Genomic DNA, 24,579 nt, shown 5'->3' with positions numbered 1-24,579 from the left:
CACACAATGTGTGTGTGTGTGTGTGTGTGTGTGTGTGTGTGTGTGTGTGAGCGCACAGAAAAGGAGGACATACTTTGAAGCTTGGCTAGATTATTCATCTTGTTTGTGGGTTGTTACTCAATGCATGTGTGCTCATTAGTTAACTCTGCGTCATCAACAGTTTCTACTTCATCCAAGACTTTCCTGTAATGTATTCCCCACTTTTTTGTACTACATCTACAGATATGGAAATACGAAGATAAATAGAGGTAAGAAATTACACAAAATGCAATTAGTTTGTAATGACCCACTGGAGATCACAGGGACCTTATATGAAAATACTCAGAAAATATTCCCTAAAAACTGCCAAAAATTTGTCAAGAGTTTGCTTTCCTCCTGTATATTCCAAGCTCTACCATCCCTTACAGTTTCTGCCTTTACAAATCACTCATTTGTAGAACTTACACCGTTCTGTCATAACAAATGCACTATCACCCTGTGTCTTTTCTTTGTTACCCCTGTTGAAACATTCCTTTCCTCACTAATGCTGCAGAAAGCCACCTCGTTTCTCATCTTATCAGTCAACTTAATTTTGAACACTTTTCTGTAGCACTTCATCATTTAAAACGATTCCATTTTTTTCTTTTTTGCTTTTCCCGCAGTCCACAATTCACTTTAAGACAATGTTGTAGAATTACATTTTCAAAATATATTTTATTACTTAAGGCATATGTCTGATACAAGTATACTTCTTTCGACAAGGAATGCCCTCTTTAGGTGCACCAGTTTTTCCTTCACTTAATTTACTACATCGCCCCCAATTTTGATGTCAAGTCTGTCACTAATCTCCTTTCTGCTGCTGCTCAATTGTTTCATCTATCTTTCACTTACTTTTCCATCTACAGGGTTATTACAAATGATTGAAGCGATTTCACAGCTCTACAATAACTTTATTATTTGAGATATTTTCACAATGCTTTGCACACACATACAAAAACTCAAAAAGTTTTTTTAGGCATTCACAAATGTTCGATATGTGCCCCTTTAGTGATTTGGCAGACATCAAGCCGATAATCAAGTTCCTCCCACACTCGGCGCAGCATGTCCCCATCAATGAGCTCGAAAGCATCGTTGATGCGAGCTCGCAGTTCTGGCACGTTTCTTGGTAGAGGAGGTTTAAACACTGAATCTTTCACATAACCCCACAGAAAGAAATCGCATGAGGTTAAGTCGGGAGAGCGTGGAGGCCATGACATGAATTGCTGATCATGATGTCCATCACGACCGATCAATCGGTTTTCCAATCTCCTGTTTAAGAAATGCCGAACATCATGATGGAAGTGCGGTGGAGCACCATCCTGTTGAAAGATTAAGTCGGCGCTGTCGGTCTCCAGTTGTGGCATGAGCCAATTTTCCAGCATGTCGAGATATACGTGTCCCGTAACGTTTTTTTCGCAGAAGAAAAAGGGGCCGTAAACTTTAAACCGTGAGATTGCACAAAACACGTTAACTTTTGGTGAATTGCAAATTGCGAATTTGCTGCATGAATGCGTGAGGATTCTCTACTGCCCAGATTCGCACATTGTGTCTGTTCACTTCACCATTAAGAAAAAATGTTGCTTCATCACTGAAAACAAGTTTTGCACTGAACGCATCCTCTTCCATGAGCTGTTGCAACGGCGCCGAAAATTCAAAGCGTTTGACTTTGTCATCGGGTGTCAGGGCTTGTAGCAATTGTAAACGGTAAGGCTTCTGCTTTAGCCTTTTGCGTAAGATTTTTCCAAACCGTCGGCTGTGGTACGTTTAGCTCCCTGCTTGCTTTATTCGTCGACTTCCGCGGGCTACGCGTGAAACTTGCCCGCACGCGTTCAGCCCTTTCTTCGCTCACTGCAGGCCGACCCGTTGATTTCCCCTTACAGAGGCATCCAGAAGCTTTAAACTGCGCATACCATCGCCGAATGGAGTTAGCAGTTGGTGGATCTTTGTTGAACTTCGTCCTGAAGTGTCGTTGCACTGTTATGACTGACCGATGTGAGTGCATTTCAAGCACGACATACGCTTTCTCGGCTCCTGTCGCCATTTTGTCTCACTGCGATCTCGAGCACTCTGGCGGCAGAAACCTGAAGTGCGGCTTCAGCCGAACAAAACTATGTTTTTCTACGTATCTGTAGTGTGTCGTGACCATATGTCAATGAATGGAGCTACAGTGAATTTATGAAATCGCTCCAATCATTTGTAATAGCCAAGTATATAGTCATTACAGTAGATAGCAAGATGCTCCTCCTTATTCCTGATTTGAGAATAGAACATTCTGACTCAGAGGCTGAAAAACTTGAATGTGTGATTACGTATTCTACCGTGTCTTCCTTCGTCATCGGCGTTGTTGTTGCCGTGAGGCACCGTTATACCAAGTGGAAAGCATGAGATACGGTAACCTTAAGTCACTGACAACACACAACGGTCACGGTCGCATCTGATTCCAGAACAGCTGCAGTAATTAGGAGCTACATACAACCTCCTCTTGACCAGGTCCCCAAAACTTAACTCGTAATGAGATCCCCTTGAAGCAAATTGTCATAAAGATCATCTACAGAGGCTTCGTACAACGATAAGAAATGTTACAGTCTATGGAATAATAACAGATACGACCAAACTGTCTTGTTTGTTCTGTTTTATTTAACGTAACTTTGTTCACAGTTTTATTTCGCATTCACACCCTGGTGTGGAGTATATGCGAGTGCCTGAACCCTAACTCCCAAGTTCCATCGAAACCCTTCGACGAACAGTTTAGATTGCTCGACACCAACAGTCAATGATAATGATACAGTATTTTGTTATTGACTCTTCTAGTTTAGCCACCACCCTCCACGAATGTTTGTTAGGCGTAAGACAATTACACACTTTTCTCTCCGATCCACTATTATTAAGAGTTCACGTAAAAGTTAACGTTTTTCTCCTTTTCATAAATTGGAGCCCGCTATCCGTGATATAATTAAATAAACGGTCTCATCCCTCGTGAGATGTGTACAGATTTATCCCGGAATTGACCGCTCTGTAGGTGTACTCAATTTAATGACCACACTTCGCTACCCACGATTTCGTGTAACTAATTGTCCTTTTGTTACTCTGATCGTATACCGTAGTTATTTAAAACTCGCCCCCTATATTTTTTCACAATGCACAATTAGCACTTCTTTAGTTGTTTACTTCTAAGAGTAAACGAAAAAATGACGCTGTATCATCGGCTTCGTCGATATAAAGCAAAACACCTCAATATGCCCAATTTTACCTCTTCTTATAGGATTGGCTACTTTACTTATTAATTTACTACATATTATTTCCAATAACACTAAAGAGGTATCGCCGTTATATTTTAATTGTATTCAAAAGCATGTTATTATTATCACAACTGACCAAATCGTAACAAATCGCACGGCGTGCGTTTTTAACGATAGCTTTACACTCTCTCAGGCTATATGAATGATATGAATATAATAGAGGGAAACATTCCACGTGGGAAAAATATATCTAAAACATAGATTCTGTAACTTACCAAACGAAAGCGTTGGTACGTTGATAGAAACAATAACAAACACAAGTTTCAAGCTTTCACAACCCATGGTTGCTTCATCAGGAAAGAGGGGGAAAGACGAAAGGATGTGGGTTTTAAGGGAGAGAGCACACACACACACACACACACACACACAGATATATAAAACCTCACATAACAGACACATGCAGAGATATATGCCTTTACATATGTCTGCATGTGTCTCAGTCTTAAAGAATATAGCACCAAATTTATTTTTGTGCTTAGTTTTGCGTATGTAGTCAATTTTCTAAGTTCTTTTGACTATCCCTAGTTAATATCTTTTACTATAGGGCAAAATAGGTAATTGTTTTGCGACTTAAATGCTATTGTCGACTTACAAACAATTATAAATTATGTACTAATTATAAACATTTGGAAGAAGAAATACTAGGATTCTTAAAGTATTTATTTGGCTTCATTCAAAAATGTATTAGCGAAGCCAGCCCTTATTTAATTCCACAGTAATTACTAGGTTTGTCAAAAGTATTGTTTGTATAACTATACCTGTTAATTTCATTATTTAATCAAATGATTCAGCCTAACCCTTGTAGAAGAAGAAACTGTTAACAAGAAGGAATTTATCTACATATTCAGTTAATTGAATGAGTTGTGTTTTAATTGTAAATTTCTGTAAATTAAACATCGTATAATGTACAGTTTCAGTACCTATTATTGTGAGTGTATATAAAGGCCCACTTTTTGGTCTTGAGACAGTCAGTCCAAGGCCAATTTTCAGACGAGAAATCTGTGTTGGTTAGATCAACAACAATGCATAAACTTAACCTTGAAATAAGTGCAACACAAATTGGCCATATATGAGGTATGTCCACAAAGTAAGTTCCGTTTGGTTATATAAAACAAATGTATACAGATACAGAAAAAAATATTTATTGTACAAAAACCTACAACTGTTAAACTACTTTTCTACATAGCTTCCGAAATTTTGTAGGCCCTTGTCACAGCGTGGCACAAGCTTTTGTATGCCTTCTCCATAGAAGGTTGCTGCCTGTGTATTAAACTGTATGGTAACATGTTCTTTCAGCCCGTCATCATCGTTGAAGTGTTGACTACCAAGGACAGATTTTAGGTGTAAGAAGAGACGAAAGTCGCTAGGAGTGAGGTCCGGGCTGTACAGAGGATGATCAAACGTGTCACAGTGAAATTCCCATAAGGGTTGTTTGGTCACATTTGCCTTGTGACGTCGGGCATTATTGTGGGAAAAAACAACACTTTTTGACAGTAATCCTCGGCACTTGTTCTGTATTGTGCAGCACAATTTCTTAATGGTCTCGCAGTAACCACCTGCACTGATTGTTTGGCCTCGTGGTAATAAATCAATCAGTAAAATGCCTTTTCTGTCCCAAAAAACAGTGCACATGACTTTTCAAGGTGTCAACATTTGCTTAGGCTTAACTTTCGTTGAGGGTGAAATGTGCTTCCATTCCATTGATTGCCATCTTGTTTCAGGGGTGATGTACGGTACCCAAGTTTCATCCCCCGTGACTATCCGAGAAAGAAAACCACCGCCTTCTTCATTGTAGCGCATGAAAACTGAAGTGCACTGCCCATTGTACTGGTTGTTACCTATCTCGTTTCTGGATAACTGAATGATGTGGAATCTTACGTGGTATATTGTGGTAGGACCACATTCGCACCACGTGTTTGTAATTGATAATAATACGAGTAGTTCCAGCACAATTTCAGCAAGGCTTATTTATTAGTAGCTGCTGAAAGATTACACACTGCAGATCTCGTTTGTCTAGGGGTTTTGTCTGCAAAACATTACTCTAACAAGCATGGCCTGGGTCTTCTTCTTGTTTGAAATAAACACTACCGGGTTCGAATTATTTTCGGCTAAAAATAATATTTATTCGTACTCTTTGTTTAGTAACTACAATATTTTCACTTCGAACATTGATACCCTAAAAATGCATTATACTGTACTGGTCACTTAAACACGTCCATCTCCCTCCAATACCGATAAAGAAGTGGCGGGCAAGCCAACATGTGCCCGGAAGTTGCAGACATTCCTGCATTCCAGATTCTTTGGTCTTCTGACCTTAATACACTCCAAAGACACATATAAATAAATATATATAAATATACAACATTTAACATCTCAAACAAATCCATTATTTATCATAAAAGAAAATATTCATAAATAAATAAATTGAACACATTGTATGGCAACATAATGAAGTTACCTTAACTCTCTACTGTGGGCATCTTACTTTTCGCATGAGATAAACTTTATCTCTGACAGTTAATTACATTACACCATCCATTGTTTTTGTGTTGACCAGTAAGAATTTTGGGTACCCAACGTGAGCAAGGCTTCAAAATTTCAGTTTTTCAGTAATAATTTCATGCTCGGAACTGCGATCGTAGCACTGCCGTGGATAGAAATAGAAATGGAACTTACTTTGAGGCAACCCTCGTTTAAAACAACGACTGTCTGTTCAATAGTGTCACATGTACCGTGTTATTCTGCAAGAACTGTGTGATTAGGTTTTTACTGCTCATAGATGTTCAATGGTAAACTATTGTAGCAGCATGCCGATGTTTGGCTGCAAACTATTAAAGTTAGCCAATAGTGACCTGGCCATATAACTGTGTAATATTGGGGGGGGGGGGGGGGGGGGGGGGGTTGTGTACAGTGAAAGTAATGAACTGTGAAATGCAACTGTCCAGCTGTTGGCTACATCATTTACAGTAGTCAGTGTTGAACCTCCACCACCCATTTTTCAGCCAGTATAGCACCGCAATACATTGACACCGAGGACTATCAACGCAGAAATAAAGCACGCGAACGTCACAGCGCATCGAGAAAATCGCAGCCTGCTCTATAGATGGGCACAGTCTTTTAACACAAAGCTGCGACCCGAGCTATGCTCAAGCTCGGTCTCCAAAAATGCAAACCGATGTTTAGCTTTCGTAGATTTAGAGAAGGCTTTTGACAATGCTGACTGGACTAGACTCTCTAATTTTGAAAGTAGCAGGGATAAAATAAAGACATAAAAAGTTATCTACAGCTGGTAGTTTTAAGAGTCAGAGGGCCTGAAAGAGAAGCAGTAGTTTAGAACAGAGTGAGACAGGGCTGTCACCTCTGTGTGATATACTTGAGCTGTACACTAAATGAGATGAAAGGAAACCGGGGAAAAAAAATGAGATATTCAGGGAGGAGAAACTGAAATTAAAACTTTTAGGTTTGCTGATGACATTGTAACTCTGTCAAAGATGACAAAGGAATCATAAGAGTAGTTGAACGGAATGGATATTGCCTTCAAAAAGAGATTTAGTGTCAATGCACAGGTATGCGTTCCCCGCCCCCGTTACTGAGGTGCATAACACAGTGGTTACAATCAGAGATGGTGCTACAATAAAGACCAGATTTCTTTCTCTACAGTTTCTCAAAAAAGAAAGTGTACCAAGAAATGCTAACTTGTGTAAATATGACAAATAGCAAAACAACTATTTTTCCCTTCCATCGTGCATAACGATGACAGCTGCAAAATTACAAAAAGTTAAAAATCATAAAGTGAGTTACTTATCGCCGATCACTGCTAACAGTTAGTTACTGCATCGAGAAAAGGAGGAAATTTTAGTGATAGCAGAAGTACCCTCCACTACGTACTGCAAGACGTCTTGAGGAGAATAGGTGTGGAAAGCATCATATGAACTTGCAGAGGCAGCAACTGACAAACATAAACACTGACACACATCCCTTACAAGGAGGGTCTATATATGCAGCAAGCTCTTCAATTGTGACATCTACCAGTGTAACATGTTTTTGGATAATTATTCCCAGTCTTGTAACAAATGAGGGTTTATCAAGTAGATATGTAAACAAGAAAATATTTCAGTAATATTTTGTCAAACAATACAAATATGCTGTTGAAATTGGGGGTTCATACCTCATAAAAACGAGTTACCCCTTATGTGTCACTGACAATAGTGCAAAAAAAGTATTGCAATACTTTTTGTAGTTATAGTAAAAGTAACTATAGCCAAAGATCACTTGCCCATCTCATTTACACTATTTATTCACGATTTTATAGGTTATTAAAAATAGTAAATGAACTACAGCTACAATACGGCTGCCTCCCCCTCCCCCAGCTTAAAACATACCAAATATATGTAACTCTCAGGAGCTGACTGATGGAGTTCATAAGTTACCCCTGTGGGACTCAGGCAAAAGGAGGATATCCTAAGGGTGGAGGCAACAGGGGCAGTACTCTCATAAAATATCCATAGAATTACAACTGCTGCACATATTTCAAAATTCATTTTTGACTGAATTCTTTGGCATCCGCTCCATTAGTATGTATAGATGTACAAATGTACAATGGAGTACACAAAAAAAATTAATTACTTTTTTTTTGGGGGGGTGGGGGTGGGGGGGGGGTGTTTAAGAGTTTTTATAGTGGCGCATTTTGCCGTTACGAGTACACAGAGCAAACAGTCCAGAGTCTATAAGTGCCACAGTCGTTGATGGAGGTCAGGACTAGTTTCGGCTCAGATTATAGTGAGACCTGTTTTGCGTGATTGACACTTTCTTAATGGCTGATTTTTACGAACAGTGTGCAGCAGTGAAATTCTGGTTTTTGCTCGGAAAGTAGTGGAACAGAAAAACTTGAAATCTAAAGAAACAGCAGACAAGGATGATGCTATGGGGAAAACTCAAGAGTTGGAGTGATTTTCCCTCTTCAAAAACAGTGAAATGTCAATCGATAACAAACCTCGTTCTGCTCATACTTTTGTGACCCGAACACATGAAAATGTAGAAAACATTTGTGCAATCGTCAACTAAGATTGCTGATAGGTTGCTGAAGAAATTTTGTAGCTGTTGGGAGTGACTGAGGTTAGTGCAGCAAATTACGGCAGATTTGGAAAGGAAGAGGGTGATTGCCAAATTCATTCCTCAACTGCTTTTTAAAAACCAAAAAACCAAGTTTGTGTGAAAGCATGATGCACTATGAAAGAACAGTCCCAAAATAATTCAAACTTTTTTTCAAAAATTAGCATAGATGACAAAACTTGGTGCTATGCTTACAATCCTGAACAAAAGTAACAATTAAGCCAGTGGAAAACTTCGAGTTTCCCTCACCCTGATAGAGGTTGTCAGGTGAATCCAAACATTAAAAGAATGCCGATTTGTTTCCATTCAGAGTTTGTTCCACAGGTTCAGTTAGTTAACCAGGTTTTCTACTCTGAAGTTTTGAAAAGATTACATACACTTGTGTGGCAGAAGCAACCTGATTTGTGGCAGTCAGGTGACTGGATTTTCCAGCATGAGAATTCCCCTGCTCAAACAGCCCTCTCTGTATGACAATTCTTGACCAAAAATGGTATGACCCTTGTTCCACACCCTCCCATACTCACCGAACCTTGCCCTGTGTGCCCCCCCCCCCCCCTTTTTCCCCCGGAATGAAGAGAGACATGAAAGGAAAGTGTCAGTGATGTCATTAAAGTCATGGGATAATGATATGCAAATATACAGATAGTCATAGTATCGGATACACGAAGTATAAAAGGGTACTGCATTGGCACCACTGTCATTTGTACTCAGGCAATTTGTGTGGGATGATATCCGATTATTCTCCAGCTTATGTTAACATCGGCGAATCAACTCGAGAATTCCGCATCGTGAGGGGTGTTAAGCAGGGCGATCCCATCTCCCCAAAACTGTTCTTTGCTGCATTGGAAATGGCTATGTCAAAGTTGAGCTAGGAAGGTAAGGGAATTGGAATTAGAATTAATGGAGGAAGGTTTACCAACTTGAGATTTTCTGACGATATTGCCCTTACTGGCCAAAGACTTCGCAGAGCTCCAAAACTCAGTTACAGATCTTGCGTCGGAATGTCAGCTGGTTGGCTTGAACGTAAACCTTTCCAAAACAAAAGTAATGTCCAACAAATGGGTCCCAACTCGAGATGTGAAAGTCGAGGACAGTCTATTAGAAGAGGTCAGTGAATATGTCTACCTCAGCCAGATTATAAATATGAAGGGAGACATAAGGCCAGAAATCTATCGACACATCGAGCTGTTACGGTACTTTGACTACCGCGCCTCTGCCAATTGTTTTTAACAACTAATTGATTACTCTCCCTCTCTCGTCTTCATACGAAAGACGTGTATTTTTCGGCACTGTATTAAATATGCTTTTAAGTGGAAATTCAAACTATATTACGAAACGAAGTTATTTCAATAGTGATTCGGAATTGTTATCACCAAAATTACAAATTAATCCTGACAGTGACAACTTAAAGAAATTTTCAACAGACGGAGAACAATGAAAACACGTCATACTACAAGAAAATTAAGAAAACAGCCACGTAGATTATATTATAATAGATACTACGTTTCTAACAAAATTAGAAGGTAAATTTCAACTAATTTCTGATGCTATTTCTGTACAGTCGCTTTTTGTAGTGTTGCCGGCCCGGTCTGCCATGCACGGTCAAATTACAGCACTATCACAATCAGTAATACGAAGTCCGCCTTATCCGTAACTTATTCCATCAAAATTCAAAACCCAATCAGATTTTCTATTTTGTATTTTCACGGCAGAACCCCGAGGAAAGGAAACACTACAAGGCTTGGCTGGCAAGCATTTGGGAAGAATTCAACAGTATTCACATCATTGGCAGTAAATCTGAAGAAAGCAGTATTTGATCAATGCATTCTTCCTGTGATGACGTATGGCTGCGAGACATGGACACTGAACTCATTTACAAAAGGGAAACTTAGGACAGCACAGAGAGCCATGGAGAGATCAATGCTGGGCTATACAAGAAAGGATAGGAAAAGGGCAGATGACATCCGGTCTGTGACGAAGGTTAATGACATCTTAGAGCAGGGGCGGGCAAACGTTGCACGCGGCTCGTGAGCACACGGCGCTGCCCGTGTGCTGCTCGCGTGCAATTGTCATATGGGACAGTGACGACAGCCGGCAGGTTGCGGCAATGTAGCACCAGGCTAAGCTGCGGACATTGATGCGAAGCGACCACTACGTAGTGAACATTGTATTTCAAGAACCGGAAAATGCAGAGTGAATCAAGGAAACGGAGAAGTGGAGATTTGCTATCTTTTAAAAGGAATGGGAGAATCATTTTTTCTTTGTGCAAAAACGTGAAAATTCGAAATGTATAATATGTGATAGTATTCTCGCTGGTCAGCGGAAGTTTAATATTGGACGCCATTATAATAAATTTCAATATGTTCCCGTACTTAGTGCAATAAAAGAGGAATTTCTCAAGCGATTTGGAGATATATCATACTTATCCCAAGGTTTTGAATAGTTCTCGAGACAATTTGCTGTTTCTGTAGATGATATTCATCCCAGTTTGCAAATGGAATTAATAGATCTGCACTGTAGATTCTACAGCATAATTCTTGTCTGAGAGACAAGTTCCTTTTGGCAAGACGTTTAATAGATATTTATCACGTCTTTCCACAGCAAGAGTTTCCTCGTCTCCATCGTGCAGCCGCGAAGATAATGTCAATGTTTGGGTTGACATACGTTTGTGAGAGATTTTTTTTGCTATGAAAATTAATAAGTCTCGGTTAAGAGCAAACATCAGTAATGAAAATTTACGTAACTGTTTGCCTTTGTCTGTATGTAGAAATTTTGTTCCAGACATTAAACGTATTGTAAACTTCACCTGTGATACTTAAATAAAATGTATCATAGGTAATAGGTACTCTTTCAAACCACAATTTCTTTCAAGCAGCCGGCCTCAGTGGCCGTGCGGTTCTAGGCAGTGCAGTCCGGAACCGTGTGACTGCTACGATCGCAGGTTCGAATCCTGCCTCGGGCACGGATGTGTGTGATGTCCTTCGGTTAGTTAGGTTTAAGTAGTTCTAAGTTCTAGGGGACTGGTGACCTCAGATGTTAAGTCCCATAGTGCTCAGAGCCATTTGAACCATTTTTTTCAAGCAATCCTACTAACCTTATTCCTTCATTCAATAATGCAGGCCAGGAAACAAAACGCATTGCAGAGGAAGAAGCGGAGAGACGGTATGGTGGGGTGTGGAGAGAAGCAGATGGCCAGCTTGCCCCTGTGTGCACGCAGAACACCTGTTAACTGCACACGTGCAAGTGCATCGCACACGTGCAGGATTCCTGCCCGCCCCTGTCTTAGAGACAGTAGGTTCCTCGAAATGGCAGTGGGCTAGTCACGTCGCAAGAAGAAAAGACAACAGATGGACGAAGCTAGTACTGGAGTGGAGTCCAAGAGAGCACCGGAGGCCTAGAGGAAGATCACCAGACAGATGGGACAAAGACATCGAGAAGGTCGATGGTAACACCTGGCAGAGAACTGACCAAGACCGTCCCACTTGGAGAAGACTGCTGAAAGCCTACCTGAATCCATGACTCAAAGAGGCCACATCATTTAATGACTGAATTGGCTGATGATGGCGATGATGATGATGATGATGATGATGATGATAATATCCAATGTGATTAGAGCCACACAATGGCAATTAATATACTTTGAACACAGAATGGTAGTTGGAGCCAGACACAGGGGACATTCCATTTCGAAATCATTAGGGAATCCAATATTCAAATATTGACAGTGTCCAGAGTGTGCTAAGAACAGTAAATTTCATGCATTACCTCTCACCATGGACAATGCAGTGGTGGATGGCCTTCACTTAATGACCAAGAGCAGCAGCATTTGCATACAGTTGTCAGTGCTAACAGACTGACAACACTGCATGAAATCACTACAGAAATTAATGTTAGATGTACAACGAACATCTCCGTCATGACAGTGGGGGTGAAATACAGTGTTAATGGGCTGTTGCAGCAGACTCACAAGAGTGCCTTTGCTAACACCACGACATGGCCTGCACCGCCTCTCCTGGGCATGTGACCCCAAACAACTGGAAAACAGTGGTCTGCTCAGATGACCCCTGATTTTGGTTGGTAAGAGCTGATAATAGGGTTGAAGTGCAGGACAGTAAAACATAACAGGGCCGTATAACATTACAGGTCGGGATTAATCTACGAGGTCTTGAATATCTTATTTGTATCTGTCAGTTGGTATGGAGATATTGAGATTTGGGGGATTTCTTTATATAGTTTTGCACGATTGAGTCACGACGTTATGAAAAGCTGTCATTTAGTTACGTGCGATTTGCGATCTGTTGTGTGTTACTTTCCGATAATAAATCATATTTTTTTCTGATTACCGTTAAAATATGATGACGATAAATGTTAGAGATCATTTTGAATAATATTTTAATAACTATGTAGATTATGTGACGTCATTTGTTTACTCTTAGAAGGAAGGGGAGGGGGGGGGGGGGGGGGGGGAGTGTGTTAATTGTGCGTTTACGGACGGTCAGTGTCAGGATCAGTGATTACAATTCCCGAAATAATTGACTGGATGAAGTTCAATTGCACACAATTGTGAAGGGCGAATTATGACCTTGAAATTGGTTGTAGATGTATGCAGGTCAATTTCTTGACAGGCTAGTAAGCGGCGCGAGTGTGTCGCGGTATCAAGACTGCTTTCACGCCGCCAATGGTTTGCTGCTTTAAACTCGGGAAAATACAATTTACGCGAATTCTTAATTATTGCAAAAGGGTAGAATCTACATCTACATCTACACTGATACTCCGCAAGCCACCCAACGGTGTGTGGCGGAGGGCACTTTACGTGCCACTGTCATTACCTCCCTTTCCTGTTCCAGTCGCGTATGGTTCGCGGGAAGAACGACTGTCTGAAAGCCTCCGTGCGCGCTCTAATCTCTCTAATTTTACATTCGTGATCTCCTCGGGAGGTATAAGTAGGGGGAAGCAATATATTCGATACCTCATCCAGAAACGCACCCTCTCGAAACCTGGCGAGCAAGCTACACCGCGATGCAGAGCGCCTCTCTTGCAGAGTCTGCCACTTGAGTTTATTAAACATCTCCGCAACGCTATCACGGTTACCAAATAACCCGGTGACGAAACGCGCCGCTCTTCTTTGGATCTTCTCTATCTCCTCCGTCAACCCGACCTGGTACGGATCCCACACTGATGAGCAATACTCAAGTATAGGTCGAACGAGTGTTTTGTAAGCCACCTCCTTTGTTGATGGACTACATTTTCTAAGCACTCTCCCAATGAATCTCAACCTGGTACCCGCCTTACCAACAATTAATTTTATATGATCATTCCACTTCAAATCGTTCCGTACGCATACTCCCAGATATATTACAGAAGTAACTGTATTTGATGAGCCATTGTGGATGACATAAATCTGGATAGGAAGGTCATTTTCAAAATCCAATATAAATCCTGTTGATCAAAGTAGCCTAAGCTCATACGTGGTTATCAGCAGAAACTATGTACTATTTTTCATGCACACATTTACGCTCTACATCGAGGTGTGGACGATTTGTGGGCCTGAAATAAACATTTGAAAGCATTTGATTAAATAAAAGGAAAAATATAAAGAAGTTTTTTTGTATTTTTTGTTATTTCATGAACAGTGATATTTTCTTATAGTGGTGTAGAGCCTTAACTATTATTAATATTGTGACTGACTGATCACAAGTGCTCTCGTTACAAGTCAAGTTTTGGGCCTGATTAAGAGTAGCTGGTTCTTAAAGTCTCAAAGGTTAAGTGAAGAATAATATAACACTTAAATAATGCTGCTTCGAAACCCACTATCTTTATACTATATTTAGCTAGCTATTCCGGAATCAGGTGATACTGTGGCCGTGTAGTTGTGTGTTGTCAACAACAAATAGGTAAACACAAACATAAACATAAACATTTCTCTGATATCGACGAGGGAAACAAGAGACGACAACAACAACATACAAGTATATATACACAAACGGTATACTTGGTGCCCTGCAATACAACAACAGAACGGACTTCACAATATAACGGACAAAGAAAGTCATGGACCCAGGTTGTCAACAAGATGCTGTGCAAATGGTTCAAATGGCTCTGAGCACTATGGGACTTAACTTCAGAGGTCATCAGTCCCCTAGAACTTAGAACTACTTAAACCTAACTAAGCTAAGTACATCACACACATCCATGCCCGAGGCAGGATTCGAACCTGCGACCGTAGCGGTCGCGCGGTTCCAGACTGTAGCGCCTAGAACCGCTCGGCCACTCCGGCCAGCAGATGCTGGGCAAGCTGGGGTGGCTCCATAATAGCACGGGCTGTGTTTAGATGGAACGGACTGTGTCATAGTTATATTCGGGTACTTGGAGACCATTTGCAGCCATTCACAGACTTCATATTCCCAAACAGTAATGGATTAAGGATGACAATGCACCACGTCATCGGGCCACAATTGTTCGTGACTGGTTTGCAGAATGTTGTGGGCAATTTGAGTGAACGATTTGGCTACCCAGATCACCTGACGCGAATCCCATCGACACAATCCCAGGACACAATCGAGAGGTCAGATTGTCCACAATGCTGCACCGGCAACACTTTTGCAATTACGGATGGCTACGGAGGCAGTACGGCTCAATATTCTGCAGGGTACATCCGACAACTCGTCCAATCGGCACCACATCCAGTTGCTGCACTACACCGGGCAAACGGTGGCCTGACAGGGTATCAGGAGGTAGCCCGTGGCTCCAGTCACCCGAGAGTACATCATCTCCATTTCGTCCGTCATCAGTTATTGTGTCACCTGACAGCAAAACTGAGCGACTACTTTTGGTGTCTTATTTTCTACTCATAATAATATCAGTATCACCCGATTTAATTCGAGAACATTACAGAACCCTCATTCATTTATCTCATTCATTATTGATATTCGCCTTACAACCTCTGTCCACAACGTGCCAATTTCATTCAATCGAACTTCGAAGTCCTTTACCATCTGACAGAACTGTAATGTCATCAGCAAGCTTTTACTCATTCCTGCACTTTACTCCCCCTTCTGAATTTCTCCTGGGATTTCGTTGCAGCTTACTACACGTACAGGTAGAATAACATGGGACATAGGTTACAACACTGTCCCTGTTCCGTAGAATTACTGCTTCCACCTGACATCAAAGCATTTCCTTCATCGACAGCAGCAGCACTGACCCAAATGCCGCGTAGTGGAGCGCGGTGTCACCCTCGTCGTCCGGCAGCACGAGTGACGCCCCCGCGTCCAGTAGCATCGTCACCAGCTCCGTGTGGCCCTGGTGACACGCGACCTGCAGGCAAGTTTTGCCGCCGCTCTTGCCGTCCACCTGAGACACGTTATTGCCGTTAAAACTCTGCACACCCAGCAGTCTGCACACAATATTGCTCTGTGTAACTCATTTGACTGTGGTGGACTGTGTAATGAAACTGTTTGACAGTACAAACCTATACACTACAAAGAAAAAACAATGTATTTGTTTAATTTACAACACAATCCAATAGAGCTTCACATATAATTTCTTTTTACATCTACATTTATAACTTAAATGGCATACAGACTAAGTAGAGATGTGGTTCAAATGGCTCTCAGCACTATGGGACTTAACATCTGAAGTCATTAGTCCCCTAGAACTAAGAACTACTTAAACCTAACTAACCTAAGGACATCACACACATCCGTGCCCGAGGCAGGATTCGAACCTGCGACCGTAGCGGTCGTGCAGTTCCGGACTGAAGCACCTACAACCGCTCGGCCACTCCGGCCGGCAAGCACAGATGTGTATCAATGTGAAATACATATATAAATTGTAGCTGCACTCTAGTAACACTGGTTCGAGAACATTCGGCATACTTTTGCCTTGCATAATAATTAATTTATTTGGAAAATTTCTATGTTAAAATTAAATTTGGAATCGTTATTACTGATTACTGAAACATTTACTCAATAACAGAAAGAATGTGAAAAAGAATGAACTTCCTTTATTGATGTCACGATTGCTATCTTCGATGTACTATCTCTGAAGTCAGTTTCTTAACAAGAAATAGTAGTTTTGTATAAAGCAAGCTCATGTACTGTATTATATTCTGGCACTCACACTGACTGGGTATGATCAGCAAAGAAGATCATTAATACAGTGAGGAAAAATGCAACAAATTCGTTTAATAATGTATAAGGTGCAGTCAAATGAAAACAAGACAGATGGAAAAAAGCAAGTAAACTGTTTATTATTTCAATAACAATTGCCATATCTTTAATACATTCATCACAGTGTGAGACAAGACAGACATTGCCCCTTGGTGGGAAAATGTTTGTGGTTGCCTACAGAAACACAGTTGTAAGCAGCTGTGCACCTCCCCGTGCGCAGCAAATTGATGGCCAACAAAAAGAGCTCCAAAAACGTGGAATTCACATGGGGAGAGATCAGGACTGGATGGAGGATGCGCAAGGGCTTCCCAGTGAAGCTACTGCAGCAAACAACAAGCACACCAAGTCTAAGAAAGTCATAATGACCTCCACCTCTGACTGCAAGGGTCTACTGCTCATTGACATTTCACAACGTGTCACAATTAATGCAGCAGTACGTAGATACCACGCAAAAATGGAGCACGCTATCAAGTCCGAACACCTAAGAATGTTTATGGCTAGCATCATTCTGTAGCTGAATAATGACCACCCACATGCTACCAAAGTTGTTTCAACAACACTGCTCAAGTTTTGCTTAATTTAATGCCGTGTGGCTAGAGCCTCCCGTCAGGTAGGCTTGTCACCTGGTGCACGTCTTTTGAGGTGTGTCGATGGGGATGAGATGATGATGATTAGGACAACACAACGCCCAGTCCTGAGCAGAGAAAATCTCCGACCCAGCCGGCAATCGAACCCAGGCCTGTCGGTACGACAGTCCGTCGTGCCGACCACTCGACTACCGGGGGCGGACACAAGTTTCGCTGGGAATCCCTTACACATCTTCCCTTCAGTCCCAGCCTCTCCCCGCGCAATTTCAATGATTTTGGAGCCCTGAGGAATGTAATTTGTAGCTGTCAATTTGCTTCATGCAAAGAGGTGCACACCTTGCTACAGCAAGCAAGAGGAAAGTTAGCACAGAATTTAATGTGGGCACGTTGCTCCTCTAATTCTGCCATCTCAAAAATTGCAAAATGTGTGACACTGTTCTACTCGATACAACACTGAACAATGACTAACTGACATACAACAATGAAACTTCTCTTTGTTACACATCAAACACAGGCATGTGCAGGGATGCCAACCGTATTTCACTCCAACAACCATTTGCACGAAATTACAAATTTTCTGTAATTTTTTGAACAGACCACGTACTGGGCAGCACCAAGCCACTCACCTATCCTGTAATGCATCCCGAGTGGAAGTGAAATAATCCAACCGCAAATTGCAACAGCCACATGGCCAGAGAGATGACTCATATACAGGGTGACTCACCTAACGTTACTGCTGGATATATTTCGTAAACCACATCAAATACTGACGAACCGATTCCACAGACCGAACATGAGGAGAGGGGCTAGTGTAATTGGTTAATACAAACCATTAAAAAATGCACGGAAGTATGTTTTTTATCACAAACCTACGTTTTTTTAAATGGAACCCCGTTAGTTTTGTTAACACATCTGAACATACAAATAAATACGTAATCAGTGCCGTTTGTTGAATTGTAAAACGTTAATTACATCCAGAGATATTGTAACCTAAAGTTGACGCTTGAGTACCACTCCTCCACTGTTTGATCGTGTGTATCAGAGAGCACCGAATTACGTAGGGATCCAAAGGGAACGGTGATGGACCTTAGGTACAGAAGAGACTGGAACAGCACATTACGTCCACATGCTAACACCTTTTTATTGGTCTTTTTCACTGACGCACATGCACATTACCAAGAGGGGTGAGGTACACGTACACACGTGGTTTCCGTTTTCAATTACGGAGTGGAATAGAGTGTGTCCCGACATGTCAGGCCAATAGATGTTCAATGTGGTGGCCATCATTTGCTGCACACAATTGCAATCTCTGGCGTAATGAATGTCGTACACGCCGCAGTACATCTGGTGTAATGTCGCCGCAGGCTGCCACAATACGTTGTTTCATATCCTCTGGGGTTGTAGGCACATCACGGTACACATTCTCCTTTAACGTACCCCACAGAAAGAAGTCCAGAGGTGTAAGATAAGATCAGGAGAACGGGCTGGACAATTTATGCGTCCTCCACGTCCCATGAAACGCCCGTCGAACATCCTGTCAAGGGTCAGCCTAGTGTTAATTGCGGAATGTGCAGGTGCACCATCATGCTGATACCACATACGTCGACGCGTTTCCAGTGGGACATTTTCGAGCAACGTTGGCGGATCATTCTGTAGAAACGCGATGTATGTTGCAGTGCTCTCCGATACACACGATCGAACAGCAGAGGAGTGGTACTCAAGCGTCAACTTTAGGTTACAATATCTCTGGATGTAATTAACATTTTACAATGCAACAAACAGCACTGATTACGTATTTGTTTATATGTTCAGATGTGCTAACAAAACTAATGGGGTTCCATTTAAAAAAAAACGTAGGTCTGTGTTAAAAAACATACTTCTGTGTATTTTTTTTATGGTTTGTATTAACCAATTACACTAGCCCCTCTCCTCACGCTCGGTCTGTGGAATCGGTTCGTCAGTATTTGATGTGGTTTACGGAATATATCCAGCGGTAACATTAGGTGACTCACCCTGTATATATTTGGGGTCGAAAAAGACAACTTTCGGCCTATATGCTAACACCAAGTGGCCTCTACATCTGTACAGGACACGTCATTCAATGTGGAAAATATTGATTTGTCAGAAAATGTCACATTCTGCTAGTATCGCGAGAGAGTTTCCTCTGCAAACGCTAACTGGTACAGTCAACACATTCGCTATGTAGTCTAGCATCCAGAAGCCCGCAACGAACCCAGTCAACTGATAGGGTAAATGGAGTGGTTTGTTTCAAGCATACCACATTTAAAAAGGATTAAGTTGTGATGTGTTTATAATTCACTATACCGCAATGGTGCTGTTACATGCCAATGTCCAGTTCCCACAAGCCTACTGGAGTCGCCAGCATCACAATATTGTTTTATTTGGTATCGTGCTGTGTGCCACAAAACCCGTTTCTTCTGCAAAAGCAATAATGTGGCCTTGGATAGCTTGTTGATGATGAGTGAATGAAGTGGCTGCAGTCAAAGGAAAGCAATTTAGGTAACAGACAAAATGTGTAATGTCATCGGCTCTTGTAGAATGTATTACATAATAACAGGCATAACTCACTGTGTTACACTGTCAGCCAATGCAGCAGAATACTGCAATGAATTTTTAAGGATAATGTTTGCCCTTGAGGTAAGGAAGTTACGGAGTTCAGTCTCTTTAAATGAGTACGGGGTTTAGGTCAGAGACATTCATTTTCTAAAAAATGAAGACCCACATAACATCCGACCCACTCGCATAGCATCACGTGCAGCATGCCAACTTGGGCAACGGGAAGGTGAGCCAGACTCATATCGAATCCGTGCGTCGGATTAATGACAGTGACTCGTACACCAGCCAGCCTGAGTGTGGTTATCTGATTGTTTCCCAAACTTGTATAGGCAACTGGGCTGGTCCTCAAATTCTACCTCAGAGAATGCAATAACAAGAAGTTAAAGCACGAAGATACGCACAATTTACAGACAATAGGTCCACACGACTTACACCTCTTTGCTACCTTGGCGACTTTGGTGTCAGAAAGGGCATCAGGCCACACAGCTACGTAATAAAAAATTATATAAATAAAAAATTAATGTAAACACATTTTTAAAATGGACTAAAAAGTATAAAATAATTTCTCCTAATCTCACTTAGCTTCCTAACCCCTATACAGGTAGTTTCGAAAATATGTGCTTATCCTTTTTTAATAGCCATGACAATACCCATGGAAATGACTGATATTAGTGTCACAGCCAAAGACCTTTGGAACAGTTTGTTACACCAGTCCTGAGGACATTACAGACCTATCGATGCTGAAAGTTTGTAAATGGGGTAGTATACCAAAACCCATTGATATTGCCTCCAGGAAAATTAAAGAGACCTTTGCAGAAAAGAGAACCACTTGTATGAATATCAAGAGTTTAGATGGAAACCTAGTTCTAAGCAAAGAAGGGAAAGCAGAAAGGTGGAAGGAGTATAAAGAGGGTCTATACAAGGGCAATGTACTTGAGGACAATATTATGGAAATGGAAGAGGATGTAGATGAAGATGAAATGGGAGATATGATACTGTGTGAAGAGTTTGACAGAGCACTGAAAGACCTGAGTCGAAACAAGACCCCTGGAGTAGACAACATTCCATTAGAACTACTGACGGCCTTGGGAGAGCCAGTCCTGACAAAACTCTACCATCTGGTGAGCAAGATGTATGAGACAGGCGAAATACCCTCGGACTTCAAGAAGAATATAATAATTCCAATCCCAAAGAAAGCAGGTGTTGACAGATGTGAAAATTACTGAACTATCAGTTTAATAAGCCACAGCTGCAAAATACTAACGCGAATTCTTTACAGACGAATGGAAAAACTAGCAGAAGTCGACCTCGGGGAAGATCAGTTTGGATTCCGTAGAAATATTGGAACACGTGTGGCAATACTGACTTTACGACTTATCTTAGAAGAAAGATTAAGGAAAGGCAAACGTATGTGTCTAGCATTTGTAAACTTAGGCAAAGCATTTGACAATGTTGACTGGAATACTCTCTTTCAAATTCTGAAAGTGGCAGGGGTAAAATACAGGGAGTGAAAGGCTGTTTACAATTTGTACAGAAAGAAGATGGCAGTTATAAGAGTCGAGGGGCACGAAAGGGAAGCAGTGGTTGCGAAGGGAGTGAGACAAGGTTGTAGCCTCTCCCAGATGTTATTCAGTCTGTATGTTGAGCAAGCATTGAAGGAAACAAAAGAAAAATCGGAGGAGGTATTAAAATCCATGGAGAAGAAATAAAAACTTTGAGGTTCGCTGATGACATTGTAATTCTGTCAGAGACAGCAAAGGACTTGGAAGAGCAGTTGAACGGAATGGATGTCTTGAAAGGAGGATATAAGATGAACATCAACAAAAGCAAAATGAGGATAATGGAATGTAGTTGAATTAAGTCGGGTGATGCTGAGGGAATTAGATTGGGAAATGAGACACTTCAAGTAGTAAACGAGTTTTGCTATTTGGGGAGCAAAATAACTGATGATGGTCGAAGTAGAGAAGATATAAAATGTAGACTGACAATGGCAAAGAAAGCGTTTCTGAAGAAGAGAAATTTGTTAACATCGAGTATAGATTTGTCAGGAAGTCATTTCTGAAAGTATTTGTACATAGTGTAGCCGTGTATGGAAGTGAAATGTGGACGATAAACAGCTTAGACAAGAAGAGAATAGAAACTTTCTAAATGTGGTGATACAGAAGAATGCTGAAGATTAGATGGGTAGATCACATAACTAATGAGGAGGTATTGAATAGAATTGGGGAGAAGAGGAGTTTGTGGCACAACTTGACTAGAAGAAGGGATCGGTTGGTAGGACACATTCTGAGGCATCAAGGGATCACCAATTTAGTATTGGAGGGCAGCGTGGAGGGTAAAAATCGTAGAGGGAGACCAAGAGATGAATGCACTAAGCAGATTTAGAAGGATGGATGTTGCAGTAGGTACTGGGAGATGATGAAGCTTGCACAGGATAGAGTAGCATGAAGAGCTGCATCAAACCAGTCTCAGGACTGAAGACCACAGAAACAACAACCAAAACCCAGTAATCAGCTTATATGTAAAGTTAACCTCTGGAGGAGTTCCACACCGCAGGAGACGTAAGCAACCAGGACGCTCACCTTGTCGGGGAAGCTGGTGATGAAGTCTCGGACGGTGTCGGCGTGGCCCTGGGCGGCCTCCCTCACCAGCCGGTCGATGCTGCCAGCCGCCTGCTCCACCACCAGGTCCTGCAGCAGCGCCGCCAGCGGGCCTGCCGCACACACCGTACGCGTCTCACTCCGCCTGCTCACACACTTTGCTCACAACTGTGGATACTTCTACGTGACCTTCTCTTCTAGCACTCGCACACACTGACGGTTTGACACAAATTTTATTACGTACTTCGACAGTTCGTCCGTTCCGGGAATTGAGGGTCTCTACTATTTTTGCCCATTATTGAGACTGTTAGTGGGGAGATACTGGACACACAACTTCTAAAACTTTCAAGAATGTTTTAATTTTGAGTTTGAAATCAAATACCAATGATTATATATAATAGAGGGAAACATTCCACATGGGAAAAATATATCTGAAAACAAAGATGATGTAACTTACCAAACGAAAGCGTTGGCACGTTGATAGACACGCAAACAAACATAAACACACACACAAAATTCAAGCTTTCGCAACCCACGGCTGCTTCATCAGGAAAGAGGGAAGGAGAGGGAAAGACGAAAGGAAGTGGGTTTTAAGGGAGAGGGTAAGGAGTCATTCCAATCCCGGGAGCGGAAAGACTTACCTTAGGGGGAAAAAAGGACGGGTATAAACTCGCGCGCACACACACACACACACACACACACACATATCCATCCACACATATACAGACACAAGCAGACATTTGTAAAGGCAAAGAGTTTGGGCAGAGATGTCAGTCGAGGCGGAAGTACAGAGGCAAAGATGTTGTTGAGTGACAAGTGATGTACGGGGGCGGGAACTTGAAATTAGCGGAGGTTGAGGCCTGGTGGGTAACGGGAAGAAAGGATATACTGAAGGGCAAGTTCCCACATCCGGAGTTAGTGGGAAGTATCCAGATAACCCAGTCGGTGTAACACTGCGCCGAGATGTGCTGGCCGTGCACCGAGGCATGTTTAGCCACAGGGTGATCCTCATTACCGACAAACACTGCCTGCCTGTGTCCGTTCGTGCGAATGGACAGTTTGTTGCTGGTCATTCCCACATAGAAAGCTTCACAGTGTGGGCAGGTCAGTTGGTAAATCACGTGGGTGCTTTCACAGTGGCTCTGCCTTTGACCGTGTACACCTTCCGGGTTACAGGACTGGAGTAGGTGGTGGTGGGAGGGTGCACGGGACAGGTTTTACAGCGGGGGCGGTTACAAGGGTAGGAGCCAGAGAGTAGGGAAGGTGGTTTGGGGATTTCCTAGGAATGAACCGAGAGGTTAGGAAGGTTAGGTGGACGGCGGAAAGACACTCTTGGTAGAGTAGGGAGGATTTTGTGAAGGATGGATCTCATTTCAGGGCAGGATTTGAGGAAGTCGTATCCCTGCTGGAGAGCCACATTCAGAGTCTGGTCCAGTCCCGGAAAGTATCCTGTCACAAGTGGGGCACTTTTGTGGTTCTTTTGTGGGAGGTTCTGGGCTTGAGGGGATGAGGAAGTGGCTCTGGTTATTTGCTTCTGTACCAGGTCGGGAGGGTAGTTGCGGGATGCGAAAGCTGTTGTCAGGTTGTCGGTGTAATGGTTCAGGGATTCCGGACTGGAGCAGATTCGTTTGCCACGAAGACCTAGGCTGTAGGGAAGGGACCGTTTGATGTAGAATGGGTGGCAGCTGTCATAATGGAGGTACTGTTGCTTGTTGGTGGGTTTGATGTGGACGGACGTGTGAAGTTGGCCATTGGACAGGTGGAGGTCAACGTCAAGGAAAGTGGCATGGGATTTGGAGTAGGACCAGGTGAATCTGACGGAAGCAAAGGAGTTGAGGTTGGAGAGGAAATTCTGGAGTTCTTCTTCACTGTGAGTCCAGATCATGAAGATGTCATCAATAAATCTGTACCAAACTTTGGGTTGGCAGACCTGGGTAACCAAGAAGGCTTCCTCTAAGTGACCCATGAATAGGTTGGCGTACGAGGGGGCCATCCTGGTACCCATGGCTGTTCCCTTTAATTGTTGGTATGTCTGGCCTTCAAAAGTGAAGAAGTTGTGGGTCAGGATGAAGCTGGCTAAGGTAATGAGGAAAGAGGTTTTAGGTAGGGTGGCAGGTGATCGGGGTGAAAGGAAATGCTCCATCGCAGCGAGGCCCTGGACGTGCGGAATATTTGTGTATAAGGAAGTGGCATCAATGGTTACAAGGATGGTTTC

At 42.1% G+C, this 24,579-nt stretch overlaps 1 protein-coding gene across 1 annotated transcript in view; it reads right to left on the bottom strand.

The window, feature by feature from the left end:
• The window catches only part of LOC126426677 (E3 ubiquitin-protein ligase MIB2), a 224,885-nt gene that overhangs the window by 81,232 nt on the left and 119,074 nt on the right, over window positions 1-24,579 (bottom strand). The window contains exons 9-10 of the mRNA XM_050088569.1: window positions 22,347-22,477; window positions 15,634-15,782 (exon numbers count right to left, since the gene is read on the bottom strand). Coding sequence (XP_049944526.1) covers window positions 15,634-15,782; window positions 22,347-22,477 — 280 coding nt within the window. The remainder of the gene's footprint in view (window positions 1-15,633; window positions 15,783-22,346; window positions 22,478-24,579) is intronic.

The sequence above is a fragment of the Schistocerca serialis genome, chromosome 11, assembly GCF_023864345.2.
Source record: "Schistocerca serialis cubense isolate TAMUIC-IGC-003099 chromosome 11, iqSchSeri2.2, whole genome shotgun sequence".
Classification (NCBI taxonomy): Eukaryota; Metazoa; Arthropoda; class Insecta; order Orthoptera; family Acrididae; genus Schistocerca; species Schistocerca serialis.
This window is presented reverse-complemented; position numbering and strand designations above follow the sequence as displayed.